This window comes from Macrobrachium nipponense, chromosome 40 (assembly GCF_015104395.2).
Source record: "Macrobrachium nipponense isolate FS-2020 chromosome 40, ASM1510439v2, whole genome shotgun sequence".
In the NCBI taxonomy this organism is placed as follows: domain Eukaryota; kingdom Metazoa; phylum Arthropoda; class Malacostraca; order Decapoda; family Palaemonidae; genus Macrobrachium; species Macrobrachium nipponense.
Window position 1 is genome coordinate 50,329,692 of NC_061101.1, and position 18,045 is coordinate 50,347,736.

Sequence of the window (18,045 nt, forward strand, 5' to 3'; positions counted from 1 at the left end):
CTTCCAGTCAATTTCCCTCTCATTGCTGAATGACCTCATAGGTCCCAGTGCTTGGCTTCCAGCCTAAATTTTATATTCCAATATGAGGAAATGTATCTCAGAATAAAAGATGCAAATGGAGAGAGATTTTCTGAAGAGAATCCATTCCATTTTTGACGGTAATATTATTTTGGTGATTTGTTGAACGTCGAAGTTACTATGAGAGGCAGAGCTGACAGGTGACGAGAGTTGAAGAAGTTAGTGTAGGTTTAAGAATTGAAGTTACTGCTGCAGAATTGAGGATGGTATTAATAGGTTGAATAATGGAAAGGCTCCTACAGTTGATGGGATTAAAAGTGAGATGCTATAGTAAGGTGGTGTAAATGCGATTGCTGGCTGGCCAGGGCGTGTAAGGTTGGTCTGGGTTAGGGAAAAGTTCCAGAGTCACGGCTGAGATGGACAGTTGATCCCTTGTATGAGGTTGTTAAGGCGATATAGGGGATTCAGAATTACAGGGGCATAACATCACTGAGTTTACCAGGGTAAGTGTCTAGTAGAATATTTATTCAGTAAGTAGAACAGATGACAAAAGTATTGATAACGAAAGAACGATTTGGTGCTAGATTGGTAACCAGGTGTAGATCAAGGTTTTATTATGAAAATAAGGCGTGATCCGACCTCCAGCTTACTCTGGGCGCATGCTAAAATCTACGGTCAAATAGAGCGTTGTTTACCGACGAAAATTAAAATAAGGACGCTATATTTTACTAGAAGTAATTGCTCTGTACTGTTTAACATGCACATTATTTATTTTTTACATTTTCATTCTAATAAACAAATCATAGATATCCTATATTTAAATTCCTGTATCTCTAACTCGACGCGAAACACCTTTTTCAGACCATTTTATGCTTTTCCATAGGGCTTTCCTACCCCCAACAAAAAAAACAACAGCATGAACAACACCAACAACAATAAAGTAGTTTGTAGGCTTACCCCCCGAGTAAGCAATAAAAACAGAATGGAAGCAGTGAATTCACTTAGGCTTTTGGGAGTGTTTAATGATTCCGATGATGGTAGGATTCCAGAAGAGTTGAGTCAGAAGCTGAGCAAAAGATTAGTAATAAACTTGGAGTACATACGAAAGTCAAGTTGGAATGTCTGAAGGTTTGTAAAGCCAGTCCTCCTCTATGGAAATGCAGTGTGTGAGTTTGTGTGTGTTTGCAAGATGTCCACGCTAAGGCCTCTACACGAAGAATGTCAAGAATGTATTGCAAAAGCAAGCTTTTAAGATTATAACTTGTTTCTCACTGCATATTCATCTTTCCTCTACCTACTTATAGCTGTATGCTAGTGCTGTATATAAGGTGAAGACTTCGTTTTTCGAATAGCATTCGGCCAGTAATATACCATTTGAATTGCTGGCTGTCAATTTTAGACAATCGCCAGAATAAATGAAGTAGACGTTCAGTGAGTATTATTGGTAGTAAGAAGTAAAATGGCATTAAAAAGACAGTGATGGTAATCAAAGGATGCGATTGTCAGTTGTAGGCTGACCAAGGACACAGATTGCATTGGCGATGGTCCCACCTAATTTAGTATTCAGACATTTCTCGGTCTGTGAAGCGTCAGGTATGCCGGAACAAGCGTTTGGCTTGTGTGTGTCAGATAACGCAACGGCCAGCATCTGACTAATGCTGTACAACGAAGCAATCGTTTCTACCCTCCCCTTCCACTGATCTCAGGGTCCTGGTCGATTCCCCGCTCTACCAACAAGGAATCGGCGGAATTTATTTATGGTGATAGAAATTCATTTCTCGATGTGGTTCGGATCCCACAATAAGCTGTAGGTCCCGTTGCTAAGTAACCAATTGGTTCCTAGCCACGTAAAAAAAAATATGAAATCCTTCGGGCTGGCCCTAGGAGAGGAGTTAATCAGCTCAGTGGTCTGGTTAAACTAAGGACCTGACTTATTCTTTCTGCTTTCCCTTTTCGTAAGCTAACCCATAGGATGGTAGTGCCATTAGCGCACCTCCTGTGGTGCACTGTAGGCATGACTTAGTGCCTTTGCAGCGTTCCTTCCTTAGGCCGATACCTAGCTGCAACCGCTTTCATTCCTTTTACTGTACCCCCGTTCATATTCTCGTTCTTACATCTGCCTCTCCATCCTCTCTTAACAATTGTGCCATAGTGCAACTGCGAGATTTTCCTCCTGTTGACACATGTCAAATCTTACTTGCTGTCAGTTACCCTTTCAGCGCTGAATGACCTCGAAGTTCCCAGCGTTTGGTACTTTGGCTTAAATTGTACATTCTGTTCTAATCTCCGTATCTAAAAGATATATATATATATATATATATATATATATATATATATATATATAATATATATATAATATATATATATATTAGTATGTGCTCGTAATACACACAGGGAGACAGTTCTGTGACGTAGATTACGGTTGACTTGTTGACATTCGCTAGCTTGTCTGCTTGTGGGTCATGGAATTAAACTTAAAAATCCTCAGATAATAGTTCAAGGTTTTATCGGGCATGGAATGCCGCCCATCAAAGGAAAAAAAATATTTCTTTTTATTATCTATTTCTCTCCTTCGAATTATTTTCACTAACTGGAAGTCACGTGAATGAGGGTGTTTTTGCAAGCTTTGCAACTTAGACACGTACAGTACGTATAAACGTACGCGTGCCTGAGGCTGTGCATTATGTATATATATATATATATATATATATATATATATATATATATATATATATATATTATATATATATATAATATATATAAATATATTATATATAATTTTTATATATATATATATTTATATAATTAATATATATATACTTGTTATCGATAAACGAAAAATCTTTCCTTTTATCGCAGTCGTGGAATATCAAGATTTATAGACTTAATTTTGATTCCTTTAAAATCTCTCTCTCTCTCTCTCTCTGGGATGAATTTGAAATTTCAATATCCTCTATTGGGAATGGGTGCCAGAATCACATACCCAAAAATATTTGAATATATGATTATTAAAATGAAGTTTTTCTTGGGCTACGCAGACGCCAAACCTTTACTTTATATTCTGAGGGATTTCTTCAGGTTTCCACCTTTGGTGTGGTACAGTATCTTTTGAGGAAAATGTTCTTGGTGTTTCATCTTTGAAAGGGAATTTTTTGAGATGTTCAGAAACATTGGTGCCATTCATCTGAAACTAATCCCAAATGATTCACTAAGCGATTAGACCCTCTATTGACCTCCGACGTGGTATATATAGGTATAAGGGGGATACAATCCACAATGATGTAAGATCCTTCTGTAGTTTAAAATATGTATTTCTTGTACAGAACTTATAGCTTTCGACCATCAGCTGTGGTCTTGTTAGTGGACTTTTTAGTGAACAAGACCACAGTTGATGGTCGAAAGCTATAAGTTCCTGTACAAAGAAATATATATATTATAAAAATACAGAAGGATTTTACATCATTGTGGATTGTATCCCCATTTACTTAGAGGTACGACATAGTACCTAGCTTCTGCTTATAGGTATAAGTATGCTTGCCCTCAAGTGTAACTCCGTGACATATGATGGATCCACGAGGAGGTTACCTAGGGTCAGAATCGACTCTAATCGGGAATGAAGTTTTCTTACTGGCTTTAGACTCTCCAATCCCGAACATAAGTGCCTCAGTGGCGTGGTTGGTATGGTCTTGGCCTTCCACCTCGGTGGCCGCGAGTTCGATGCTCGGGGATTCCGTTGAGGTGTTAGAGATGCATATTTCTGGTGATAGGAGTTCACTCTTGACGTGGTTCGGAAGTCACGTAAAGCCGTTGGTCCCGTTGCTGAATAACCACTGGTTCCATACAACGTAAAAACACCATACAAACAAACAAATACCCAGACCACCTCCCCACGACTGTACCTGAGTTAACTTTTTATTTATGCATTCTCATTCTGTCGTCCGCCTTCATTATATGAGGTTGGTTAGTGGTCTTTGGTATTGCTTATGACATTTTCTTGAAAGTGTCATTGCCACAAAAATATAAATATTCAAAACAGAAGAAAAAATATAAATTTGGCGAAAAATCATCATCGTATCCTTGTCTCTCGTCATCGGGATATATATATATATATATATATATATAATATATATAGATATATAGTTATATATATATATATATATAGATATATATATATATATATATAGTATATATATATGGGGATACAATCCACAATGAAGTAAAATCCTCTTGTAGTTTTAAAATAAATATATCTTGTACAGGATTAAAGCTTTCGACCATCAACTGTGGTCTAGTTCACTAAAGACTTTAGTGAACTAGACCGCAGTTGATGGTCGAAAGCTTTAATCCTGTACAAGATATATTTTTAAATTTTAAACTACAAGAGGATTTTACTTCATAGTGAACTAGACCACAGTTGATGGTCGAAAGCTTAATCCTGTACAAGATATATTTATTTTAAACTACAAGAGGATTTTACTTCATTGTGGATTGTATCCCATTTACTTAGAGGTACGACATTAGTACCTGGCTTCTGCATATATATATATATATATATATATATATATATATAATATATATATATATATAAATATATATATTTTTATATATATATATATAATATACTTTTATACCTTTGATTAAAGACTTTAAATAACCCGACAAGACAAAAAAGATAAATACAGAAATTCAAAGGTCAAATTTAAGGATTAACTAATCTATTCCACTAACTCGTCAACAGGCAGCAGCATCGTCCACCGAGAGTTAAGGGTTATGTTGTGACGCGCCTTTGGAAGGAATATTTAGGAGATGATAAAACTTAATAAGCTCACTTTAATGACCAAGGTACAGAGCGGATGATGCAGTACGCTACGTCTCGGCAACACTGCAAGAAAAGCTCATTCATGTACGCGAGACAACTTTTATAGATTTTCACGATAATTTACTGGTCGTCACGCTTCCACGATTAGCTGAGAGAGAGAGAGAGAGAGAGAGAGAGAGAGAAAGTATTCTTTTGCAAGCTTCCATTAAGATTTTTTTTTTTCTGTCAGTGGATTACCAGACCGTGTCAGACGATGATAAAAAAAAGAGAGAGAAAGAAAAACGATGATAAAAGAGAGAGAGAGAGAGAGAGAGAGAGAGAGAGAGAGAGAGAGAGAGAGAGAGAGGAACAAAAATGAATACGCACATCAAAAGAAAAGAGAATTACGTTTGGAGCGTCGAGTTGAATTATAGAAATTCCCCTCCCGGAAGGGGGTGTAGGGGGTGCCCCGTCAGTGCACCTGACGTGGTGCGCTGTATAGCATTACTCAAAAGGTTCTTTGCAGCATCCCTTCGACCCTTAGCTACAACATTTTCCGTTCATTTTACTGTACTTCCGTTCATATTCTCTTCCATCTTACTTTCCGCCCTCTGTTCTCACTAACAATTGCTTCATAGTGTAAATGCGATGTTTTTTTTCCTGTTAAACTTCTCAAACAGTTTTATTCTCATTCGGCCTAAATTCTATATCCTGTTCTATTCCATTCTAGTTACAGAATAGTGAAGAGGAGTCAAGAATTACAGTGATAAATGTTTTTTTTTTTTTTTTTTTTTTTTTTTGGGGTAACAAAAGATTGCCCCAAGATTTAAAAAAAAAATAAATGCTGTTTCAATGACTTACAATGACAATGACGAGGGACGTCATTTCTCTTGGAGGTCTGTTGGGAGTTTTTATTTATCTTTTTTTTAGTGCGTTTCCGTTCTATATAAAGAAAGAAGATATTTCGATCTAGTTTTCCTCCTTTTCGTAAATCAGGATCGTGAGTCATTCTGTACGTACATACATACCTGTATACATAAATGTATATGTAATTTATATATATGAATGTCTTTTACTCTAATACAACAGTATAATCTGTTGGGAGTGTTTTTTATTGTTTATTTTTTTTTTTTAGTGCGTTTCCGTTTTATAAAAAGAAGGAAGATATTTCAATCTAGTTTTCCTCCTTTTCGTAGATCAGGATCGTGATCATTCTGTACGTACATACATACCTGTATACATAAATGTATATATGTGTATATACTATGAATGTCTTTTATCTCTAATACAACAGTATAATACGAAGATAAAAGGCCCATAAAACACTATTTTCACGTTGCCACCGCATATTTCGAGCACTTCCTTCTGCGCTCCTGAAGGATGTCCTCGAAATATATGGTTGCAACGTTCAAACAGTGTTTTATGGGCCTTTTATCTTCGCATAATATATATATATATATATATATATATATATATATATATATATATATTATATATATATACTATATATATACTATATTTCTACAATAACGTTACATACATTCGCAGTTCTTTTAAAATTCGAGTTCCTATTATCTTGTAAGAAACATCTATTTGAAATTATTGCTGACATTTCTTCTGATGAAGGGTGGAAAATGGGGGGGGTGGGTGTAGGAGATGGTAAGGGGGGGGGGGTGAAGGTTCAGTAGTGACCTTGTCGAATTCTCTCTCGGAATCGTCGAAAGGCATCAGGAGAGGATTCTCAGAGTCCTATTCCTGTCTTTTCTAAAACCAGTCTGTGCATTTCTTAATAATTTTGATCAGTTCCTCTCTCTTTTCTATTGGGAGTAGACACATTAAATATTGAATATTTTCCTTTCTGGTGTCCTTTTATTTTGTACCTTATCTCTGACTTCCAGGCTTTGTTTCCTTATTCCGTAATTATACAAAATAATCATGATAAGCACATGGGGTGCCATTTCCGTTTCGGGTAAAATCGTCTCTGCTATTACTCCATGATGACCTGGTGTTTTCAACCACCAAAGTTGTTTATTCTTAATTACTTTAAAAAATTTAGAAACCATTCATATTTGGCGAAATATGTCAGGCTAACAGGAATGACCCACGAATGCAGTAGATACAACGTTAATGTTAAAAGGGTCTTGTCCAGTGAGTTGGCAATAAGTTAAGGGGTTCTACTAGGGAATATGATTTCACCTTTGCTGTTTGTCCTGCTCATAGATTTTGTGATGGAAAAGTGGTTGGAGGTGGAGGAGAAGGTTTACATAGATTGGAGAAATGATAGAAATTTAACAGACTTACAATGTGCAGATGATACCGGTTTAATTATCATAATACTACAAGATTTAAAAAGCTCGCTTCATGGAATGCATCATGTATATCTAGAGAGACGAGACTATGAAAAATCTAAGAACAGACCGCTGTTAGTGCCACATTCATACTTTTATTATTATTATTATTATTATTATTATTATTATTATTATTATTATTGTGTGTCTATCACAGCCCTCCAATCCGACTGGGTGGTATTTATAGTGTGGGGGGGTTCCGGGTTGCATCCTGCCTCCTTAGGAGTCCCTCACTTTTCTTACTATTCGTCGTTTAGGATCACACTCTTCTGCATGAGTCCTGGAGCTACTTATTATTATTATTATTATTATTATTATTATTATTATTATTATTATTATTATTATTATTATTATTATTATTAATTTATTATTTTTTTTATTTTTGTTTTTTATTTTTTTAGTTTTTATTATCAATTATTATTACTATTTGGTATATATTTTATTATTATTATTATTATTATATTCAGAAGATTGAACCCTGTTTATATGGAACAAGTCCACCACAGGGGCCACTGACTTGAAATTCAAAAAGGTTCCAAAGACTATGGTGTTCATTCGAAAGACGTAACAGAAGGTAATGGGAAAAACAGAAAGAGGAAATCAGTTAGTAGAAAAAGATCCAATAACAAATAAACAAATAAATAAATAATTAAATAAATAAAAATACAAGTAAGTCATTAAAATAGAAACTGAATTGTATCAGGGTAATAATGCATTACACCTTCGCTCGAACTTCTGAAAAAGTTCCAATTGCTCGACGTCCTCTGAAGGGAGGGAGGCTGTTCCACAATACAGAAAACTTCCACTCTATACACAGAGGGATTCGTTTGTGTCGAACCCCAAAACACGAACGGCTTCATTCAGGTTTTTCACCCCTAGACTTCAGGTTTTTCCACCCGAGACTTCCAGGGTTTTTCACCCGAGACTTCCAGGTTTTTCACCCGAAACTCTCTTCATCCAGAGAACCAATGTGCCATCGGGTGGCACTGAAAGGGCTAGGAGGTCAATTCTTTTGGCCACAAAATCGTTTATAAATGAGAGAGAAAAAGCTTCGAAAACCCCACCCGCACGAACTCAATCAGCGATGTTCTGCTCTGATTAAAACACAGAGAGAGAGAGAGAGAGAGAGAGAGAGAGAGAGAGAGAGAGAGAGAGAGAGAGAGAGAGAGAGAGAATGGACTTCTTTTATGACTTTGGTAACATAAATGAGCAGGTAGTCGCCTAAATCAGGAATGATAGTCGTATGGTATTTGCCAATGAAAAATCTTTGGTCAGTTTTGTACTCAATTATTATTATTATTATTCTTTTTAAGTAGGTTTTCGACAATGAAATGTTAAATACATATTATCGTGTGTGAATGCGTTACTTTACGCCCCCAATGCTTAAAAGTGCACATCACCTGGTGCACCGTAGGCATTACTTAAGGTTCTTTGCAGCGTCCCCTCGGCCCCTACCTGCAACCCCTTTCATTCCTTTTACTGGACCTCCGTTCGTATTATTTCTTCCATCTGACTTTCCACCCTCTCACAAAAATCTAGTACAACTGCTTTGAGGTTTTCCTCCTGTTACACCTTTCACACCTTTTACTGTCAATTTTCGTTTCAGCGCTGGATGACCTCATAGGTCCCGGCGCTGGGCTTTTAGCCTCAATTCTATATTCTACTCTAGTCTCTCTCAATCCCCGCTTTTCTATAGGACTGGATTTGGGATTTCGTTTTGTTATTTCTATCCTTTATTTTCAAAATTCCTCTGCAAGTGTCATCACAATCTTTGTTTTTATTTTTGTTCTTTTTTTAATAATTAAGATCTCTTCTTTCTGTGTTTCCCTTTACCGTCTCTTACTTCTTTCTAATGAACACCTCAATATTCTTTGGAAGCTTGAATTTCAATTAAGTGGCTCTTTGGTGGCCTTGTTCCATAGGAATGGGGTTCATCGTCTGAATAATAATAATAATAATAATAATAATAATAATAATAATAAAACGTTCAATACATATTACCGTATCTGAACGTATTTTAATTGCTCCCTATGATATGATATATGTCCAAGGTTACCCACGGCAATAAGGAGGACAACTAGCCTTCCTGTCATGGACGCGGGCAAGGGGGCGAGAAGTGTGGAAGGCCTGGCAAGTTGTTATTTGGCAGAGAATGTGTCACGCTTCGCTTCATAACGACTTCTGACCTTCTTAGGAAAGGTTACGTAAAATCCCAAACAAGAAACAGAGGAGGCTAGCTGCAGAAAACGAGTTGGCGTCGGATCAACTTTAATGCATGAAAGCTTCGTTCCTTGGTAACTTAATGTGAGTGTTTGTGTATATGTATATGGTATGTATGTATATATATATATAAATAATTAATATTATATATATATATATATATATATATTATATATAATAAAAGGAGCCCAAGGTAAAACGCCAAAATATAGAAACTAAGTATATAATTCAGAGACTGCTGTTCTCTCTCTTCAGTTATTCTCTGAAGTATAGTACTGACTTTCTATATGTTTTTTTTTTTATGGGCTCCTTTTATTAGATGGAATTCTGTTTGTGGAACAGAACATTTTACCAGTCACACAGACACACACACACACACACACACATATATATATATATATAATATATATATATATATATATATATATATATATTATATATTGGGGGAATAATGAACACATTGAGCTAAGTGTTCGCAGAAATCAATTTCTTGTCGTCACACTCCAGAAACGAGTCAGAAAAATTGAAATATATATATATATATATATATATATATATATATATATAATATATATATATATATATATATGCATAGGTATGAAGGGAGGGTGGAGGTTGTTGGTCCAGTGGTTAGGATGCTTTCCCTTGCTAGCAAGATCTCCGGGGTTCGATCCCGAACCTCCTGGAATGCTTTGGGTACGTTCTCGTAAATCCCACTGTGACTGTCGTTAAAAAAAAGTACCTGGTGGCTAGCTGACTGCAGTGGGCTGTAGCTAAGTGTAGAATTGCAAGAGGGTAGCAACTTTATCTCAGCAACAAATACGTGTTGAGAACCGGTTGATTTGATTGCAATATAGAATTCAGGCCAACGACCAAGAACTGGGACCTATGAGGTCATTCAGTGCTGAAAGGGAAGATGAGAGTAGGAAGGTTTAAAAGGCGTAACAGGAGGAAAACCTCACTGTTTCACTATGAAGCAATTATTATGAGAGGGTGGAAAGCAAGATGAAAGAAAGAGAATATGAAAGGGGGATACAGTAAAAGGAATGAAAGATGTTTCAGCCAGTGGCATGAGGGACAAGTATCAGTTGGTTTAGTGGACTTCAGAGATCGAAAAGGAGTAGATTACTTCCTCTTCTCTCTCTCTCTCTCTCTCTCTCTCTCTCTCTCTCTCTCTGAGAACTGTGATAAAAAAAAAAAAACTAATTACCGCTGAAACAAGGTATCCAGTAATATCCACTACATCATTCCGCTTGCCTCTGCATGGCGTCATGCAACCTATCTATTTCGAAGAAGCCCGCACCAGCGGAATAGACCATTAGCATGTTTCTGGACGAGTCGTTAACTGCGCCCCAGGCGCGTAACGGTGATTATTAAGACTCTCTCTCTCCCCCACCCATCCACCCGTCTCCAATGCGTCGTGCGCATTCATCTTAGGAGACGGGAACTGCATTAAAGAAAAGGAAAAAGAAAAAAAAACTTGTTTTCTTGAGTCACCACTTTCCTCATCCACGGAGAGGGGAGAGGGACTCTCATCTCCTCTCCCCAACACACCCAGTTCCCCATTATAGGCCTTTCTCAATTCAGCTGTTGGATGCTTTGAACGGGTGGTTCAACATGCATTTTTAAACGTTTTGTCTGTGAGAGAGATGACAAATCTCTCTCTCTCTCTCTCTCTCTCTCTCTCTCTCTCTCTCTCTCTCTCTTGTCTGTCTCTTTTCTCTCTCAGTGTTGGAGAGTTTTGTCTGTGATAGAGATGACAAATCTCTCTCTCTCTCTCTCTCTCTCTCTCTCTCTCTCTCTCTCTGCCTGTCTATGTCTCTTTTCTCTCTGTGTTTGAGAGTTTTTTCTGTGAGAGAAATGCCAAATCTCTCTCTTTCTGTCAGTCTCTTTTCTCTTTCAGTGTTGGAGATTCCGAACAGTTTTCTCAGTCACTCTTATAAGTTGTATTGAGAGTGATCGCCTAGGCTTGTCAAATATATTTTTATTCAAACTAATGCAAGAAAATATTTGATGAAAGCCACGAAAACAGACCCTGAAGTCCACAAAGAAGTCATATGATTAAAAGAACTTCTTGAAAGAGATGTGTCATACAACGAGGACTGCAGAGTGAAAGCAAGAGTTGAAGCAAGTATTGAAGGCAGACAACGCTGTATTACAGGCGGGTCAAGCCGATGCACATATCTCAGAGAAACTAAAACCATTTTCAGTTTGAGTTGAGGGGGATGGATGTAAGAATGTAGTTCAGGAACTCATGACACAAAATGCTACGCTAGTATTTCCGGAAAGGAACAGCACCACTAAAGAAAACAGAGGGGAGAAAGTTGGACGTAATCGAGATGAGGATGCTTAGATGAATGAGCGGAGTAACTAAAATGGACAGGGTTAGAAATGAACATATTAGGGGTACAGTAAAGGTCATTGAAGCATCAAAGAAAGTGCAAGAGGCAAGGTTAAGATGGAATGGCCATCTGATGAGAAGAGAAAGAGCACACATGGCAAGAGAAAGTGATGGACGTGGAGGTGGATGGAACACGAAGGAGAGGAAGACCTAAGAGCAGGTGGAGGAGAGATTGTATTAGAGAGGATAATGAAGGGAAGGGAAGGGAGAGCGTAACGGGAAGGGAAAATGAAACAAGAATACTTGAGGTAGCTGGAAAGCGCTCATTAAAAAACGGCGACCCCGAATACGGATTAAATAAAGCTGGGAAGAAGAAGAAGCAAGAAGACTAAGTAAGACGGAATCAATTTTTTTTATCCTGGTGGCAGGTGGTGTAAGAACTACTATCATCCGTAGGTGGGCATGCGTGGTCCAGTAAAGAGGGCAGACTAAAAGGTACAGCTTGCTGCCCCATTGCAGTCTTACCCTTTTCGTTTTTAAAAAGGCTAGGCCACCGCCAATAAGTGTGGAAAACTTCTGCCCATTGCAGTTCTTTACTCTTTGGTTTAAAAGGTCTAGTCCACCGCCAAAATAACTGTGGTTTGATGACAGAAAGGGCATGCGGTATGTAAAAAACCCCCTCCTCGCAAAACAATTAAACCATGGCCTGATGATGCCTTGGAATAAAAGGCAGTGGAGGTGACAGGCGAGGAAGGAAGGCGCAGCATCAGGCAACCGACCCTTTATTAATGTAGTGATTAAGCGGGGGGTTGGGAAATGAAGGAAAAAAGGTAATATGATCCATGGGAGGCCTTTTTTGGGATGGCAGTAGTCCGTTAAAGAATTCCAAATTAACAGATTCCTATGCATCCATATGCAGTTTTCTGAAGCAGCTGCCTTGAAAACTACAGACCACGGAACTACATAACTGTATTGTTTTTTAGTTTTCGTAACAGTTTTTGAAATAGTTAATATTTTTTTCTTAGTATTTTCTTCTAAAGTAAACAAGTAAATGTCTGTAAACATAAAGCCCCAGAGAGGTACGATGATATATCTCTGTAAAGCATAGCACCATATTCCAGGGATCTGTAATCACCTCATTCAAAGTGTACTCCTTTCCCTTTCAAACACTGCATCCCTCGTTTCGGTACGATGATATATCTCTGTAAAGCATAGCACCATATTCCAGGGATCTGTAATCACCTCATTCAAAGTGTACTCCTTTCCCTTCAACACTGCATCCTCTTGAGGCTTGAAGACCTCCACTCCTTATGTACATTTCAGTCATTCACTCTTCTGTAAACAAACTGGTGTCTTATTGTAAACCCACTGGGGAAGTCCTTAAATGACCAAGTTTCTTCAGTCGTACTAAAAAATATAGCAATGATGCATGGCCATCTGATGTAACTTTGTGTATTTCTTTTGCACGTAACAATAATCCTTGGCTCGATAATTTTTGTTCCTCCTAAGAGACTTGCAACCATTCATCCTTTGGTCAGCCTCCTCCACCAATGGACTATATATATCAGTTCATATTATGAAGAGAAAGGCCACAACATCACAGAATTTTTAATAGATAATGATTTTTTATGATACTTAGGTATTATTTTATCATAATTTTACCACTAAACTTTCCCCCCCCCCCCTTTTTTTTTTTTGGCGGTACTGACTAACCTAATGGCTCCAGTGCTAAGTCGTGCAGTGCATTCATGATGAGCCAGTCTTTGTCATTAGAATTAGAAGATTAAAGAAAACTTGGTGGTAATTAGTCATTTGCGACGTAATACTTGAAAGCGTCAACATATGAACATATAGCATTAGTGGCAAACATCCATTTTATACCAAGTAAAAGTTGATGAGGAATACCTAGGAAAAGGTGGATAGCTGAAGTGAAAGAGGTATCGGAAAGAAAGGTATTTAATATCCTGGAGGTGAAAGACTGGTGTGAAGAGTGTGTAGAGGTGTTCGACCCACTGCTGGTGAGCTGTGTAGGTCTGATAAGCAACCAGATATGCAAGTTTCAGCTCTCCATTGATTCAACCGCGATCAGCAGTTAAAGTATGCAAGTTTACTATGAAACGTTATCTGCCTCTTAAATCAGCACCTGTTCTCAACACTTGTCTGAGGCAAAATAATGTTGGAAACATTTTGTCCATACTTGTCAGAGGAAACTTCTTTATATTAGAAATATGTAAACACTTGTCAGAGGAAATGTCTTAATTTTGGACACGTTGTCAATTGACAGTTGTTAGAGCAAACCTCTTAATATTGGAAACATGTCAAGAGTTATCAGAGGAAACTTCTTAATGTTGGAAACATGTCAAGAGTTATCAGAGGAAACTCTTTAATGTTGGAAACATGTCAAGAGTTGTCGTGGGAAACCTCTTTATGTTGGAAACATGTTAACAATCGTCAGAGGAAACTTCTTAATGTTGGGAACACGTCAGCAGTTGTCAGAGCAAACTAATTAATGTTAGAAACATATCAAGAGTTATCAGAGGAAACTTCTAAATGTTGTAAACATGTTGTCAGCACTTAACAGAAACTTCCTAATGTTGGAAACATGTTGTCAACATGTGTCAGAGGAAACAATGTTGGAAACATATTGTCAACACTTAAGAGAAAACTTTCCAATGCTGGAAACATGTTGTCAACATGTGTCAGAGGAAATGTCTTTATGTTGGAAACATGTGTCAGGAAATGTCTTTATGTTGGAAACATGTCAGGATATGTCTATGTTGGAAACATGTTGTCAACATGTGTCAGAGGAAACAATATTGAAAACATGTTCTCAACACTTGTCAGAGGAAACTTCACAATGCTGGAAACATGTTTTTAACATATGACAGAGGAAACAATGTTGGATGCATGTTGTCAACATATGACAGAGTAAACAATGTTGGATACATGTCACCAACACTTGTCAGAGGAAACTTCTCTATGTTTAAAACATGTTGAAAACAGTTGCACTCCCTACCTTTGTGGTTTAGAATAGGGGAAGGACTCGTGCTGGAGCGAGAATGCCGAGAGTGCCACCAGGGAATTGAGGGCCTGTTCACCTGCCCTCACTTGATCCAGGCTGCCCGCCACCAGGTTCCGCGCCGAACACACACATTCGACCACACGCTCTCTGCAAGGCAACAGAACAGGAGTCAGTTAGCACAAATCATGGGCTGTTATTGATGGGTTACAGGTTGTCCAGGTTCTGTTGGGAAGGGAATTTAGGTAGCAAAACTTATTAATTCAAGGAAAATATGAATATATCTATATATATTATGTATTGTTTGTTAAGGTAAACTCCCTTAACCTTAAGTGGTGGGGCAAGGGACACAACTTAAATGTAGATTCTAAAATGTCTATTGTAGAAAATTAATACAAGATCCAGGGGACAAAGAGCAGCCAGCTAAACAAACACGGACAAGATGAGAAGAGGACTGCCTCCACGAAGGCAATAAGTTACAATTTGTTGCCAACTACTTAAATGTTGCCATATCATATTACTGGGACTTAAAGCATGGGATACTCCTTAATGGGCGCGCAACATGTGAAATAATGCTTTGAAACATAATAAGCAACATAATAATACTGGTACATGTTGCAAATGCGTCTTTTTCATTGTACCATACCTACCACCTCCCTCCCCCTTCACGCTCGTTAGGTGCATTCTCGAGCGGACTCCTTTCCATGAGTCTTTGGGAACCAGACGGGGTTTGGGTTTACTGGAGGAAATACTGGACTAAGGACTTCTTTCTTTCTAGGTCCTGGCTAGGGGCCACCAGGGACAGGGAAAAGGGGAAAGGGGTCACTATTAGCTGGGTGGCACCAGGCGAATAAAACGCGATTACGCCACCAATACCACGGACCACCTAGGGGAGACGAATTTGATAGTCTCTTGACCTTCCATGGACCCATGACAGTGCCAACTTTTCGTCCCAACGATGAGAGGTTCCGGGTCTTGAATCCGAACTTTTGCTGTCCGAAACCACTCAACGTGGGTAAGGGGTCGTGGGTCCCGATGCTTGTCGTACTTGGTCTTTACCTTGCTTGTAACGAGCGGCAGCACGGGCGGTCCACAATCTTCGGTCTTGACCTGCCACTCCTTGGAGGAATGCTTGAGGGTGGGTGCAGGGAATACATGACCTGACGATACAAGCCTATAAAGGATCTCTGGGGCAGGAGAGCGTACCAGTAAAGTTAGGAGTATTTCTGAAGCTCCAATAATCCTCGGATCAAAATGCTTCCCAACAATCAATGTGGCCAGATGGGGGCTTGTTTTTGAGGACTGAGGGTGCTTGATCGAGCTTCACATCTGCTTCCCAGCGTGACCATTCGATTGTGGGGTCGTGGGGTAGTGGGGGAGGTTACCATGTGTCGAACATCCCCACATCGCTTCATAAAAATCCTTGAACTCTGCGGCTGGGTGAATTGGGGGAGGGGCCTCCAATCTGTGTCCCTTAGGCTAAGGGGGACACCAACTTCACGGGAAAATAGCGGCAAGAAGATCCATGATTAGTATTGGAAAGCGTTAGTATCGCCTTGGCAGGCGTGCGACAACAGGTCCATCCATGACAGGCGATCCCCCCCCCCCGTGACGACGTACGAGGAAAGACTTCCCTGCAACAACAAAAGAAGTCGGGCTGAGACGGACTCGAAGGGTTCTTGTCGGGTTGGTCGTCATTCATTAGAGGTTTCCTGCGGGCTGAGTCATGGCTGCAATGTTCTGGACATGCCTCACAAGGCTCTGACCTGTGTTGGCAATATCAGAAGTCAATGCCATGGCCAGAAAAACTGACTGCCTTGCTCGTTGGCGCTTGGTTGTTTGCTTCCAACCAACCTCTGTGGCTGTCCTTGCAAGTGGGAACAAGGTTGGCGACGACGGGAGAGCGGCAGGGAACTACAACCTTGCTCCATACAGGAACAAGGTGCACCACATCGGCGTAAGAGATTCTTCACGGTAGTTTCCTCAATAAGGAAGTAAGGAATTGTGACGGTTTCATATCTGTTTGCGAGGAACTCCTGATTGTTGAAACAAACAATCGAGTAGATTGAGTATACGCATGGATCTGCTTGTCGCTGCGTCACGAAGATCCTGAAGTGTTCCTGTCGGGATTCCACCTGAGCTGGGAGACTCCGTCTGAAAGGATAACGGCGCTTCACAGCCATGACAGTTCGAAAGATGGAGCGGCATAACGGAAGAAGCACCTGAAAGAATACTCGTTCCCTCCTGTGTGGGGTGGCTGACTGGGGAGGGCAGCGAGGTACCGAATGCATTCTTGGGATGCACAGCAACCTTACCCGCCACGCCACCCACAGCTGTAAAGACGTTTAGGGCGAGATTTTCTCCTTGGAGGCGCTGGAGACTGAGAGTTCTCGATGGCTCCAGCGTTAATAACTGTTCAGAATAGGGTTTCATGAGGGGGCCGGTGGATCCGTCCACTCATCAAGTAAAACAATTCTGGTAGGACTAGCTAAATATAGCCTACATTTCGACATTGCCCGCAGCGCAACGGCCTCTAATCATCCTTCAAGCTCGATTGGTGGCAATATGCGTGTCTCTGCGTCAGCGATGAAACCGGAAAGAACCACAACTGAAACTAGAACGCAGGTTGTCCATTTACCATGGTCCTGCAGGAGGGCAATTCCAATGCCGTGGAGGCGTGAAGCGTCCGTCTGAAGAACAACAGGTATGTCTTGGGAGTCAAAGAGGGCGCGAACTGGTTGGACTGGGTGAGAGCGTAAACCTTGACCACGTTGAAATTCTTTCATCATGGTCGGGGGTCCAAAACGAATGTTTCTCTTGGGGAACTCATCAGGGGAGGGGACGTAAAGGTTGGGCTTGCAATGGAGATGTTCAGGTTGTGAACTCCGCTAACTGGTTGACCAATCCCATAAACGATTCTGAGGTCTGTCAGGTTAGCAGGGGTTGGGAAAGATTCCTTGATCGGCATGGATTTCTTGTTATGCTTTAAGCTGAGATGCCGTCCCTCCTGAGAGATTGTACCCAACAGAAATTCCATCGGAGGGTTGCAGCGACCACAAATTTATCTTGTTGAGTGTGATCCCAAACTTGCTCGACCGGGGTGGCGTTACTTCGTTGGATACGATGAAGGTGTTGTAGCGTAGTCTTCGTCGGGGTGGAGGAGCAAGGTCCGTTCTATGGACCGCTTAACACAGTTTTGGTGGAAACACCATTGAAGGGCCATATCACCCTCGCAGGCAGAAGGCGTCTCTAGCTAGCCTGCGAAGCCCATCGTCCTCTGCAATGTATGGAATCCGACCGC

General features: G+C 39.7%; 2 protein-coding genes across 2 annotated transcripts in view; one reads left to right on the plus strand and one right to left on the minus strand.

The window, feature by feature from the left end:
* The window catches only part of LOC135212153 (RNA-binding protein 7-like), a 340,935-nt gene that overhangs the window by 84,862 nt on the left and 238,028 nt on the right, over nucleotides 1–18,045 (plus strand). The gene's annotated exons all lie outside the window — the stretch shown is intronic.
* LOC135212152 (uncharacterized) overlaps nucleotides 1–18,045 on the minus strand; it is a 246,450-nt gene that overhangs the window by 36,780 nt on the left and 191,625 nt on the right. Inside the window, exon 3 of the mRNA XM_064245570.1 lies at nucleotides 14,742–14,894. Coding sequence (XP_064101640.1) covers nucleotides 14,742–14,894 — 153 coding nt within the window. The remainder of the gene's footprint in view (nucleotides 1–14,741; nucleotides 14,895–18,045) is intronic.